This window comes from Podarcis gaigeae (assembly GCF_964106915.1).
Source record: "Podarcis gaigeae genome assembly, chromosome: 6".
NCBI lineage: Eukaryota > Metazoa > Chordata > Lepidosauria > Squamata > Lacertidae > Podarcis > Podarcis gaigeae.
The window spans coordinates 74,335,321-74,349,346 of record NC_139682.1 but is presented as its reverse complement, the minus strand read 5'-3'; the positions used below and the strand labels follow the sequence as shown (position 1 = coordinate 74,349,346).

Genomic DNA, 14,026 nt, shown 5'->3' with positions numbered 1-14,026 from the left:
GAAGTATGAGCAAAACAACATGTCAAGAAGGTTTGCAGATAAGACGGCAGTGTGAAAGAGGAATTGCTATTCATGGCTTGTATATACACTCCTCTGTGGATCAGCTGCACCATTAGGTAGAGTGGGCAGCCACCTCAAACAGCAGGTGCTAGGGAGTAGGAAGTGGGGCAAGGTGTTTGAAGGCAGATCTGTGAATGCCAAGTGGCGTGGTCTGTGCATCCTTAAAGAAGCATCTCACCAGGTGAGGTGGAAGCAGCTCCTATCCTAGTTTCCCAGCAGGTAAGTCACTACCACATGCTGGGAGGGCGGCAGGAAGGTCAGTGCAGGACAGATGCACCAGCAGGTAGGCTGGATTGGCTCTGACAGTGCATTTGCTGCTGTGGCAACAATGACTCACTGGCCAGGAAGCTATCTCCACCTCACCAGTCACTGCCATACCTAGCTAGCCTGTGGTCCTTGGCTTTCAATGGAGAACAGAATCCAGTTGCCAGCACTGAAGTTAAGATTCATCTGCATCCAGGTTGACTTTTGTAAATGGAATTTTGGGGTTGGGTACCTTGTCCTTTGACTTGGACAGCAAAATGTCTTGGGCCAACCCTGCTCACCTTTGCCACTGGTGAATATATATATATATATATATATGCATGCTATGGTTTTCCCAGTAGTGATGTATGCAAGTGAGAGCTGGACCATAAAGAAGGCTGATCGCTGAAGAATTGATGCTTTTGAATTATGGTGCTGGAGGAGACTCTGGAGAGTCCCATGGACTGCAAGAAAATCAAACCTATCCATTCTTAAGGAAATCAGCCCTGAGTGCTCATTGGAAGGACAGATCCTGAAGCTGAGACTCCAATACTTTGGCCACCTCATGAAAAGAGAAGACTCCCTGGAAAAGACCCTGATGTTGGGAAAGATGGAGGGCACAAGGAGAAGGGGACAACAGAGGACGAGATGGTTGGATAGTTTTCTCGAAGTTACCAGCATGAGTTTGACCAAACTGTGGGAGGCAGTGGAAGACAGGAGTGCCTGGCGTGCTCTGGTCCATGGAGTTACGAAGAGTCAGAAATGACTAAACGACTAAACAACATATATATATATATATATATATATATATATATATATATATATATATTTGCTTTCGTAGATTTTCACGGGTACAGGAATGCAGGTTTTGGTGTCCTCGGGTGTCTTCCCGTGTAAAAGTTGGGGTGTCTAGGCGACGTTTCGACGAGGTCTCACTCGTCATCTTCAGGCTGGTGCTTTCGGCTTCTTGTTACTGGAACAGAGCGGGATCTCAATGTTTGAGTTCCTATAAATACTGTAGAGGGGGTGTGGTGTCTAGCCTCCAATGTTCTGGGCAGAGAGGAAGTTCCCAGGCTAGTGTGCCTTTTCTTCTTTTGTTCCTTAATTACTTGAGAGATACCTTGAGTGATTTCTTGAGTGATATCCTGAGTACCACTTAGTGATATCCTGAGTACCACTTACCTCTACAGTATTTATAGGAACTCAAACATTGAGATCCCGCTCTGTTCCAGTAACAAGAAGCCGAAAGCACCAGCCTGAAGATGACGAGTGAGACCTCGTCGAAACGTCGCCTAGACACCCCAACTTTTACACGGGAAGACACCCGAGGACACAAAAACATATATATATATATATATATATATATATATATATGCAGTGTTTTAAAAATACCCCTGATAAATCTGTTTGACAAAGGAGTCACAGTGGGATAAAATGAACCATGAATGATGTGCACTCGTGCATCAGAGGAATGAAAAGTTCCCCGCACTGGTTTCTGGATTTGCACACTGAGAAAGGTTTCGTGGAACTAATCTCCCTACCAATATCTGGTGGCAGCAGCAAATTTTCCTCTATGTGTTTAGTTCTTCAGCTCCCTCACCCCTCCACCAGTATGCACATAAGTGCAGAACATGAATGGGGAGATGACAGATATAGTTGGCAATAAAATCTCATGATCACTTGAGGAAATCTCAGCAGCTGCAAGTCATAAGGACTGTTGCTACTAATGAAGCCTGCTATCCCTTTTCACACAATGTGTTTTGTCCAAGGAAGTTGTTTGAATTGATCCTTAATCCCATTTAGGGTTCGTGGGCAAGGCTTCGAGGTAGGCCTCATCACAGAATAAATAATTATAATTGAGCTGCCCAATATTTGACTGTCTATCTAAAGGTTAGCAAAAAGTCATTTAAGCCAAGGATCTGATGGCAAACACTCTTGCTGTTGATTCCAAAGTGAAGTCAAGAAAAGCGCACTGAGAATATGGGAGCAAGCAAGAGAGAAAGAAGTCAGCTAAACTTCTTTAAATGTCACATTTAATTGTGAGACAGGAAATAGGTCTTATATTATCTGAACACTTTTCCAATTGTTGTGAATTATGAAGGAACAGCAGGTCTACTGTTAAAAGACTTGGGCCACGAAAATCTTTATTCAAGTCTCAAGTAAGAGGAAAAACCTGGTGATTTCTAGAGAATTATGGTGTGGACTTCAGGAAATCTGTGCTCGAAATGAAATATGTTATCTTCGCCATTCAAGACACCATTAAAACAGGTCTAGCCCACCTAAGTAAATGCTCCTGCTCAGATGCTTATAACTGCACACAAAGAAGAAGGGCAAAAGCAAAAATCTACCCCTTTGTCCCAATTTTAAAGCCCCAGGTCATTATGTGGAGAATGTTGGTTCCTCAAGGCTGCGTTTTAGAGGCTGCTTTGAAGTCAGGCAGCAACAGATGTGAAATGAAAGCTCAACAGAATTGTCTTGAGTTCAGGCTTGAACCTTCAAAACACCATTAGAATATCTTATCACCTGAGCCACAGACGACATGGCCTCCTCAGGCTATTAGTCACCTCAGCAAACTGCATCTGTGGGCCATAATAGATGGGACTTTAACTGCAGACAAGCATGGAACCGTAGTTTTTAAAATCCCAATAGCTGCGGCAGGAGTGTGTGTGAACAGGAATGAGAAATGTGCACAGAAGATGCAGCAACATCTTCCATAATGCTTCATGAGGTGAATTTTAACGTACACATGCACCATAATTTATTCCTAGGCCAAGGGAAGGAGCATGTGAGAAGGGGTGGAATCTGGTTGTACTTAAATGGCCAGGGCTGTTCCAGTCACAAAACAACCACTCCAGACCAAAAAATTCTGAAGTATATCTCTTAATTGAATTCAGAAACAAAGGATCAACCCATGCAATGGAGGCTCCTGCAAACCTTTAGGGTGCTTTTTTAAAGAAAAGAAAAGAAAAAGTGCCAGAGCTCACCATGAACTTCTCCCTTGTTCTCTTAGAATGGCAGTGATGCCCACCTGAGGGGTGCTGGAACTGAGTTCCAGCTGGAAAAAAGCCCTTAGCTTTAGAACCTGTTTAGAATAAATGGTTTTATGTGACTTGCTTTTAATGGTTTTTAAATTGGCACTTTTAATGTATATTTTAGACTGTCTACTATAAACCACTTAGAGGACTTTTGTCCTAGGAAGTGGTATATAAATTTTGTAATACACCCTTGAAATCTACTCCTTTTTAATTACTGAAGGTGCAGGGACACCATTTTCTGTTGTATCTGTCACCCTTATTAGTAGATACTGATCTAAATACAAGGCAAACTCAATACAATGCAAAGCAACTGTGGATTTGGTGAGTGGTTCTGCAGCAGTTCTAGCCTTATCAAAGTCAGTGGTATTGCGATAGAGTAAGTGGTTTAAGAGTCAAAGCAGGGAGAGGGGGATAACTTCAAGACAGTATTACACATACTTTCTGATTTAGCAAAGCAGGAAAAACCTATCTCCGTGTGCTTTAAAATTATTACTTAGGCAAGGTTAGAATCTGGTTTGCATTTTGTTGTTTCTGAGCGACAGGAGTGACTTTTGCCTGCTGTGTGGCCATGGTTCAGAAACTCTAAAGAGACCCATCAGAAGAAATGCTATCCATCATTTTCCTCAAGCGTCCCCCTTCCTGTTGAGCTTCACAACCTATGCATGTGGGCTTGTTGTTATTTTTGTTATTTACTTCCATGACAGGTTGACCTTTAGTGTACATGGCTGGCCTCCTATGGAGACCTGACTGCATCTCCTCTAGGGCTTATGCACCTTGGAAGGTCACAAGTATTTGGCAGGGAGAGGGTTGTTTTCATTCTTCTATTTTTTTAAAAAAATGTTTCTCATGTAGACCATAACCTGTGGGGCAATGTTGAGAATTTGCAAAATAAGAATGGTTTTATCAGTTCTAGAAAAAGAATAATCGAGAAGTAATAATTGAGGAGGGGAAAACCTGTCATGCTTTAAAAAAAAAAAATATGAAGACCAAATGAAGAAGAGTTTGGATTTGATATCCCGCTTTATCACTACCCTAAGGAGTCTCAAAGTGGCTAAGAATCTCCTTTCCCTTTCCTCCCCCACAACACTCTGTGAGGTGAGTGGGGCTGAGAGACTGCAGAGAAGTGTGACTAGCCCAAGGTCACCCAGCAGCTGCATGTGGAGGAGCGGAGACGCAAACCCGGTTTACCAGATTACGAGTCCACCGCTCTTAACTACTACACCACACTGGCTCCTTACAAGTCCACTGCTCGTATGGAATGATATACACGACCAGTTAAAAATTGCTGAGGCAGAATTTCACAAAGTATACTCTCCATTCATTTCAGAAGAAGAGGAACTTGAACAGCAGGGATGAGGACCAGCGGTCCTCCAGATGTTGGACTACAATTACTGTCGTTCTGACCATGGTGGCTGGGGTTGATGGAGATCAGAATTCAACCACAACTGGGTTCCTAATCCCTGTTGCACAATACCAACATTTATGGATGTAAACAGTGGGGACCTTTTTAGATTTTAATAAGGAAATATGGGAAAATGAGATTTAGCAGTGCATCCCAGGCACTTAATTGGAAGCCGCGGAAGCCACGTCAGATGTTTGGCTTCCAAAAAATGTTCGCAAACTGGAACAATCAATTCCGGGTTTGCGGCGTTCAGGAGCCAAAACGTTTGAGTTGCAAGGTGTTCGAGAACCAAGGTATATTTGTTCTGAACACTTTCCTATTTATATCTCCTAATCACTACAATAACTTTATCAGTATAAAAAAATATAATATTTTTACAACTACTTTGATCAAATTTGAATTTTCATGGGAGTATGCAATAAGTGAACAAAGATATATATGATAGATATTCAAAAATAGTAAAAGGCAGAAAATTAAACAGTAGAAACAACACATTTTAAATGCCTTGGTGACCAAGAATGTCTTGATCTGACATTTAAAAGCTTGCATCATAAGTACTAGGCATACCTTCCCAAATAGGGCATTCCAGTCAAGGTGCTACCACTGAAAAGGCCCTCTCCTTTGTAGTTACATAGCACACTTCCTATAAGGAAGGTACTTGGAACAGGGTCTCAGCAGAATATCTTCAGACAAGAGTAGATTGGTGTGGGAAGACACAACACACTGCCTCAGGTATTTGGGTCCCATGCCATTCAAGGCTTTAAAGGTTAAGCAACTGCACCTTGAATTCAGCAAACTATTCAAAAATGAATCTAGTTTTGAAGCAATGAGACATGCACCCTTTGCATTTGCCCTGACCCAGCTAGGGCCCTTTCATGTGTGGGGGTGAAATTACTCCTCCAAGTGAATGTTGCACATGTAATTTCATAGCTGAATCCACTAACCAGGGCTGTGCATGCTTTACTCTGGTAATATATTCCTAATGCAGATTATCAGCTGTTTAGGATGGTGAGTGGGACAACTGCTCAATTCTTTTCAGGAGGATCTCACTGGAACTGAGGTGAAGAAAACAATCATTTTGCAAAACTGTTATCGTTTTGACGATTCCATTTTCTTTTGAGCCTATAGCCTAGCTAAACTGAAAGGGCTTTTTCCTGCCTGCTAGTTGTTTCCAGGTACTGCATATAGCACATGTTCCTTTTGCAACACCGAAAACAATATAAACTATTAGACTCAATGGTGGCCATTGATGCAGGAAAAGAGAATGGGCTAGGCATGGCAATAGTGGTTAATCTTGAATTGTTTTGTAGACAGATGAAAGACGATATTGGGGGGCAGTTAATGCGAATGAAAATTAGTCAAAGCCCTCATAAATAAATATATTGAAAAAATAATTATATGTAATTACATAATATTATGACGAAGCCTGATCTGAAGAGCTACATGGTTTTGATTGGTTCAGGATGGTGACATTGGATTGCAACTGTTATGTGTAATCTAGAAGTATATAAGAAACATTGCTTTGGATTATGCTCTTAGCAGCCTCCTCCTCATTTTCGAGGCCGTCCCTATCCAATTAAGGGCCATCTTTTTACTTGGAGCCTGCATCCTTTTATTTGGGTTTCTGGGAGGGATAACGCCAGTCTAGGAACACCTTTTAAATTTCTCCAACAGCTGCACACTTGTAGATTGGGATTAGGTCCTAATATTTCACTTTATTTCTCCAAGGACCTGCAGTTTCATTACTGTGCGAGATTAAAACGGTACATTCAGCAGAATCAAACGGCAACATTTTTCCTGCCCCGTATCATTTGACACTGCAGATGGCAGAGTCCGTATTTTGATGCTCCTCTGTGGTTTGTTTGTTTTTTAATCCTGCCTACTCATGGGGGAGGGGGGAGAACATCAAGGGGAAGACTAAGCCTGAGTCTCCTCCACACACTACCTTTTGATGTACAGGAAAGCTCCCTCCACGCTCCCCATGGATGTATTCAAGTGTGCAAACCCCACCTGTAGTCTGCAGTGAAACAGTCCAGGAAAAAAAAATTACCACGTGAATATCTAGAGTTCTGGGAAAGGGTAGACAGATTTGCAGCTTCATTTATAATTTCAGCACACAAATTGATGCACGCAATGCATCTTTCAGCCTATATATTACTGCCTTAATAAAGTATTTCTTGCATAACCTTGATAAACCTTGCTTTAAAGAGAGAGAGAGAGGAAGAGAGAGAGAGAGAGAGAGAGAGAGAGCGAGCGAGCGCACGCTAAAATTCCAGGTGCTTGACCAAGATGTTTTCATTTGTACAAGTAGGTATTTATTTTATAGGAAAACCAACAAACTGCCACTATGTACAATAGCTTTTGTGCCGCCGCCACTTTTTTTCTCCCTTTTGCAAATCTGTATTAGAAGCAGAACAGCATTAAATGAGCCTTTTATACTTTAAATATTCAAGAGTTTTATATTCAAAATTTCTTCTGGTGCTGTCAAACTAGAGTGCCTGAAGGCAAGGTAAGATCAAGTTAGGTTCTCAAAGGTAGAATTAAATTTTATCAGGGCATCCGTCATAATATGCGGGTTGCTTAAAATGCAAATAAAAAGTGTAGAGATTCAAAGGCTAAAGAATTTTCAGGTAGAATGCAAAGTCCAGGGGACCGCTTCTATGCAATAGAGTCATTTAATTTACATTTCTATCATTTTAATGAAAACACAGAAGAAACAAGCAATAATGGATATGTCTCAAGCTCTCGGTTTTTTGGTTGGAATTTCCTTTCTTTCACAATCTCTCTCATGGAATAAAAAAGTGAAAAGGGTAAGAGAGAGGAAGGGAGGGATAGGGAATAGGATGAGAAAGCATATTAAGAGGCCATTACCTCAGCCACTTTGGAAAGTTCAGTCCAATCGTCTTTATTATAGCTGCACATGATACTGGCGATGACAATCTGAAAAGATAAGTATTGGTTTATACAATGCTGTATTCCTGAATAATTCCTTCTGCATATATTGCAATGTTTCTGCTTGTAACCCTCTTCTGATCCTATTTTGTTGTTATAACTGCAATACAGCAGTCTGGGGATTTATTTATTTTTAAAAACTCATTGTGATAAAAGACAACGAATGTTGGGCATGAATGGGATTGGGAGGCACTGTGGGGCAAGTAACAATCTTCCAGCACAACCAACCTGAAATCAGATGGCTATTTTACACCCCCTCCCCAACAATTCCTCAACCCTTTGGCCTTTTCCGTTGGAATTCTGTTAAATGTAAAGATGCCAAATTCAATATCTTAACAGCTATCTTAAAAAGAAACACACAAAACCTTAAATTTGGCAGCACCTATATCAGGAATGTTGGAGACAAGCAAATAAATAAGATAAAACTAACAGAAAATAAAATTGAATTTTTGCAAGCAAGTTGGAGACAGGTAAATTCGTATGAGAATTTTCTCTCCAATACAGTGGAGTATTCCTCCTTAGAAATCATCTCCATGTAAGAAAATAATGTAATGTGCAAAGAGTCTCTAAATATGCACAAACACACAGGTTTGCAAAAGTTAACATTAGGGAGATACAAAGGAAATTGATGGCAACTCAAAAACCCAGCAACTTCTTCTCTATAGGTGCGAATTAGCATAGTCAGACATTCAGTTACCAACAGTAACTGGAGTTTCGAATGGGTCACATTCTTATCTTGTATACATCCGGTCTCTGCATAGAAATGCAACAGATTTCAACCACTCCTTGCACGGTCCCACTGATTACAACTCTCCCCCCCCCCCATATGGGTGTATATGTGAATTCACGCTCACATATCAATAGATTTAGGGGTAGATGACACAATCAACTCTCTGAGTGTCAAGCTCAGGAGGCACCTGCCCCCAAATGTCCCTCAACAATCCACTCTGTCAACTATTGAGCAGCTGGAAGCAATTTGCACAAGCAATTCATCTTCACTTTGTAAAGCTGGCGGTACTGACATACTGTAGGTGGCAAGTACTGTGCTAACTTCTTTAAAATTATTATTTGTATGGGCTTTGCGTGGACAGGCGGAGTCCCCAGATCCTGCGCGGTCCCCCCGTCATGTGGAATAACGACTCAAGACAACGTGCTATGGGATTAAATTGGCCACAACTTTATTAGATTTCAAATGTGGGTAGACCTTGGCTCAGGCATTGGGCGTTCTCCCTCCCCAGTCCCCAGCCGGGGACCTAGGGAGCATCAGGGTTATCCAGCGTGTGTGGGGGGGATGGGCCGGCTCTGGAGAACATATGTTCAAGCAGAGATAGCCGCCCCCGTAACGCCGCCGCCGCAGGGGAGAGCAATGACGACCTTCCGGCGTACGGTCAAAGCCTCCCTTCAGAAACCCCTTTAACGGGGAACCCTGGTATCGCCGCCGCAAAGAGGAAGATGGACAAAAGGATTCCGCCCAAGGCCTGATACCGCCAAAGTTGTGACGTTTTGCTACGGGAAAGGCGAAACCTGCCAATGCAGGGAAATTCCTTTCCGGTCCTTTAACAGCGACCTTAACGTAGCAGCGCCCGCATACCTGTGAAGAAAAGTTAACCTGCAAAACCTGTGAGGAAAATTAACCTGCAACATAAGACATTGACTGAGGGTGGGTAGGGTGGGAGAAGCTCTGGAGCCAAGTGAGAATTCCCAGGTAAGATCCTCCCTCCTTTGTGTGGGCAGGTAATCCCTCCCCTACCTGGCCTGGTCTCCTTGGCAACTCTTCCCCAGGTGGGTTGGACAACTGACTGAGGTAGGCGGAGACCTCCAGGTATCCCACCTGAGGGAAGGCAAAGCCTAGCCTATGCTGTTGGAGCCGCTCCAGATCTAGGGGCTGCACGCGTCCACGCAAAGGGCGCCCCCCGTTTTAAGCGGGGAGTGGTCATTAACAAATGGCATGCACAAGAGCGACTGCAGTCAGATGCATCCATGCAAATTTATCACCTTATGTGGCAGGGATGAATCATGCATGCACAATGTGTATTCAAAACAATGGCACAGGCTACAATTCAATCAAAAATAAGGTGTTACAAATTAAATGGCTGGAGGGAGGGTGCCATTGATGTTCCTTACCTTGGGCATCTTTGGTTTGGGGCCAGCCTATTATATGCAAAAACTGTTATCCTCAGTTGATAGGTATCTGAATATGTTACATTCACGCACATATATACTTATCAGCTAAGGATAACAGCTCACACAAAGTGATGTGCCTACAATTATGCCACAATAAAATCCTTAATCTTCACAGTGTCGTGGGACTCTGTTCTTGCTACAACATGCATATCTTCTGCCACTGCACCCCCAATATTTGTCTCAAATTGAGTGAGGCACAATAACTAATAAATCTGTCATCTACTATAGTTTATTTGCTGGAAGAAACTGTGATGGTGCCAGACTATGTTATTATCTGAAAGCAACAAAAGGTGGTATCTTCTGCAGCTTCATTGTGTATATATGAGGGAGATGCAGATTTCCGTTTTATAGCAAAATTATCTCAAACATTAGGCTTAGACTTTCCATGTGGAGATAATTGTGACTGACAGTGCTGTCCAAAACCCCTTCTTTCAAAGGAAGGTAGGCGGTGGCGGGTTGTGGGGAGAGATGCTTAATTGGATTACTGACATGTGTTCAGTTAAGAGAGTGTCCTAATTTTCAAATGAGTTTATTCTAAATGTACTATCTGTTAACTGTCCTTCTATTCTTTACAGACACCCAAAAAGGCTTCTAGTCTATGACCAATTCAAAGGGGTGCTAAAAGGTAAAGGTAAAGGACCCCTCAAAGGGAAGTGGGTGGCGCTGTGGTCTAAACCACAGAGCCTAGGGCTTGCCGATCAGAAGGTTGGCGGTTTGAATCCCCGTGATGGGGTGAGCTCCGATTGCTCAGTACCTGCTCCTGCCAAACTAGCAGTTCGAAAGCAAGAAGTGCAAGTTGATAAATAGGTACAGCTCCAGCGGGAAGGTAAATGGCATTTCCGTGTGCTGCTCTGGTTCGCCAGAAGTAGCTTAGTCATGCTTGTCACATGACCCAAAAGCTGTAGGCTGACTCCCTCAGTCAATAAAGCGAGCTGAGCGGCGCAACCCCAGAGTCGTCTGTGACTGGACCTAATGGTCAGCGGTCCCTTTACCTAAAGGACCCCTGACAGTTAAGTCCAGTCACAGACGACTCTGGGGTTGCGGTCCTCATCTCACTTTACAGGCTTAGGGAGCCGGTGTTTGCCCACAGACAGTTTTTCCAGGTCATGTGGCCAGTATGATTAAGCCGCTTCTGATGCAACGAAACACCAAAACCAGAGCAGCACACAGAAACCTCTGCTGGAGTGGTACCTATTTTTCTACTTGCACTTTTTGGCGTGCTTTCGAACTGCTAGGTTGGCAGTCTGGGTGCTAATAACCTTTAAAACAGCCTTTGCCTAGCTGATGCTTTGCAGATGTTTTGGTATATCCAATCGTATCAGCCCCAGCTAGCATGACCTGGCTGAGGCTGAAAGGAGTTGTAGTCCAAGCCATCTGGAGAAACCAGGTTGGCAAAGCCTAATGTAAAGACTTAAATGAATTGGGGCCAAGTTACCAGAAGAAATCCCCCCTCCCTTCTGTTCATACTTGTCCAGAGATCTTCATTGGAGACTTTTATCCAGGTTCTTGCATTAAAGAATCTGGCTGCATGATGGCCCTGCAAAGGAGGGGTCTCACCACCCTATATTTCTTGCTAATGAGACCATCACACAACTTTAAGGAAATGGCAGGGGGACGGGACAGGACAAGCTAAGGCTAATCAGTGACTTAAAAAAAAAAAAAAAGCACTGTGGCCCAGTCACAGCACCCTAAACCCCTTTGCAAAGGTAGTAGCTATGTTGTAAAGGAACAAACTTGACAAGGCTTGATCTGGGATAAAAAATGGCCACAACTTTATTGATTACAGATGAAAGTGGACTTTGGCTCATGCATTGGCTACTGGAGGGCTGAAATTTAGAACAGGGTTGTGCCAAGGATTGTGGCTTCCCCAAGACACTAATCTACCAAGGTAGCCACACTCAGGCTACTTCCATCTAGATCCCTCCAATAGGGTACCCTGAGTTCACACTTGCTTTAGGTTGGGGGGTGATGCATCACTTCATGCAAACCTAGATGACTAGGATTCCACACCCAAAGAGTTGTGACATTTTGCTATGAGGAAAGCAAAACCACCCAATGGGCCCAATCTCTTTGCAAAAATTCCTTACCGGCTCCGAATACGGCAACCATTGGGAAACCATAGCAAAGACAAATGCAGCATGCACAGGAAGAAAAACACGGTTAAGACAAAATTAACTCAAAACAGTATGAAAAGGAAGGGGGGAAGGAGGGTTTGCTCTGCAGCCAACTGAGCTACAAACACTAGACACAGTCAGCCTTTCTCCTCAGTCGGCAGACAAGAAATGCTCAGGTCCAATAACCAGACTCCGCCTTATTGGCTTACCGTGTTTCTGCATCATTTTGTGCCTTCTTTAAAAAAAACAAAAGTCAAAAATAATTGTCAGCGTTTTAGAATGTAGCTCTTCTAATATTCACAATTTTTTGCAAATAATTTTCCTGTCATATAATACATAAATATATACATCATTTATGCACACTTCCCCTAATAGATGCACTTTTGTACACTTTTTGGGGTGTGTGTGGAGAAATATATCACAAAATTCAGAGAGGTGTGGATTTTTTTAGATGGTTGTTGCAGTTTCAGAATGCATGAATCAAGTTCCCATTACAATGTGAAGTAAATGAAATCTCTACTAGTAGCACTAGAGTAGGAAGTAACCTTCACCCTCTTTAGGCGCTTTTAATTGCCTGAATATTCCAGTGAGGCACTTTTGTTATATCATGTTATTCTGTGCCATTTTGGTTTGCTTTTATCCTACTGTTGCAGGGGTTTTTTGTGTGTGTTATTAACTGTAGCAACTCCCTTGACAAACACATATTGGAAAGGCAGATTTAAAACAATAACAAAAGAATCCACATGATCCACATAGGCCCTGTGCACAGAAATGAACAGTGCATCCTGAGACTGGACTGTGAAGAAGTGCTCATCATGCAACTCAGCCTACACGTGAACTGGGGTTCCCATGATGAAAAAAGGGATACTTCCTCCTCTCTCACACACATCTACAGGCTAAGCAGAGTTGCACAGGAGGTGGATTTGGACCAAATGGTTAAAGCTATTTGCCCTACAAGAGAAAGGCCGCTCACCATTAGATCTGAGCATGGAATTTGTCTTGCTTAAGGCTTTCATAGGTAACCTGTAGCATTTCAATCCCAGAACTGAACCATCTGCACAGTGCAGACAAGCAGGAACTACTGAGAGATTTTTTTCCTTTTTCTGTATCTCCCATTTGGGCATTCAGTCAGATGTGTATAGTGCTGAGTGCATTGCAATGCACACAGGTGTTCCCTTCACTTGGCTATGGCCTGAGGACACATGGTGCGATCACCTGGCTGAAGTAAAGCAGGTCTGAATACACATGGAAGCCCGATGCATGATGCATTGAATTCCCTGATATTAATGTATTAATATCCACCTTCATCTCTGAGAGAGGGATCCAGTGACTCCCCTCCTCTTGGCATACTTGGGTGCCAAGGGGTTGCAGAGTGTGATTACCACATCTTTGTATGGGAGTCCAGAGTTGGAGTGAGCTGCACCAGAAGTTGTGCTGCCATGCGCAGTGTGCTTAGGATGTCAGCCAAGGCACTTTTTGGAAACATTAGATTTGTGAAGAAAAAAATCAATGGGTTGGGTGGTTGGGTTAAAACAGGCACACTAAGCGAAACAAGCCTGCCTTGAAAAAAAATAATGTAGATATGCAAAACATGTTACTAGCATCTGCTATCCATGTACAAAAAGTTAACCTTTCTTGGTTTTTTGGTTTTGCTAACCACTGCAAATGTTTCCTTGATTAAACATGATCAATCACTGTTGCGTGCTGCATTTTATTCAACCTTGAAAAACACACGAGAGGAACAAAATGTCAATTATGCAAACAATATCCTTTTATAATGCTGCATTTTTTTATGTGAAGGCCCTTCTAGAGTTAGAGAACAGATGGAATGTTATTTCGTAAGTATTTAGTAGTCGGCAAAGCCTCTTTTCCAAAACAGTGGGCTTGCAGTTCCCAGTATCAGAGATAGAAAGCATGCTTAAATTTGCACGGGGCTAAATTAAAAAGGGTCCTTCAGAATTTGCCACCCCATTTACGGCGGTGAATATTGTGGGCAGGGGCATTCCAGTGGTTTGGGGAGAGAGGAGGCAAATTTC

The 14,026-nt window shown here is 42.7% G+C and overlaps 1 protein-coding gene across 6 annotated transcripts in view; it reads right to left on the bottom strand.

The window, feature by feature from the left end:
- The window catches only part of DPYD (dihydropyrimidine dehydrogenase), a 495,490-nt gene that overhangs the window by 136,074 nt on the left and 345,390 nt on the right, over positions 1-14,026 (bottom strand). For 5 of the 6 annotated variants that reach the window (XM_083743290.1, XM_083743288.1, XM_083743286.1 and 2 more), the window contains one exon: positions 7,612-7,680. The exons of the other annotated variant lie outside the window; for it this stretch is intronic. In XM_083743290.1, coding sequence (XP_083599416.1) covers positions 7,612-7,680 — 69 coding nt within the window. The remainder of the gene's footprint in view (positions 1-7,611; positions 7,681-14,026) is intronic. 6 annotated transcript variants of the gene reach the window in all.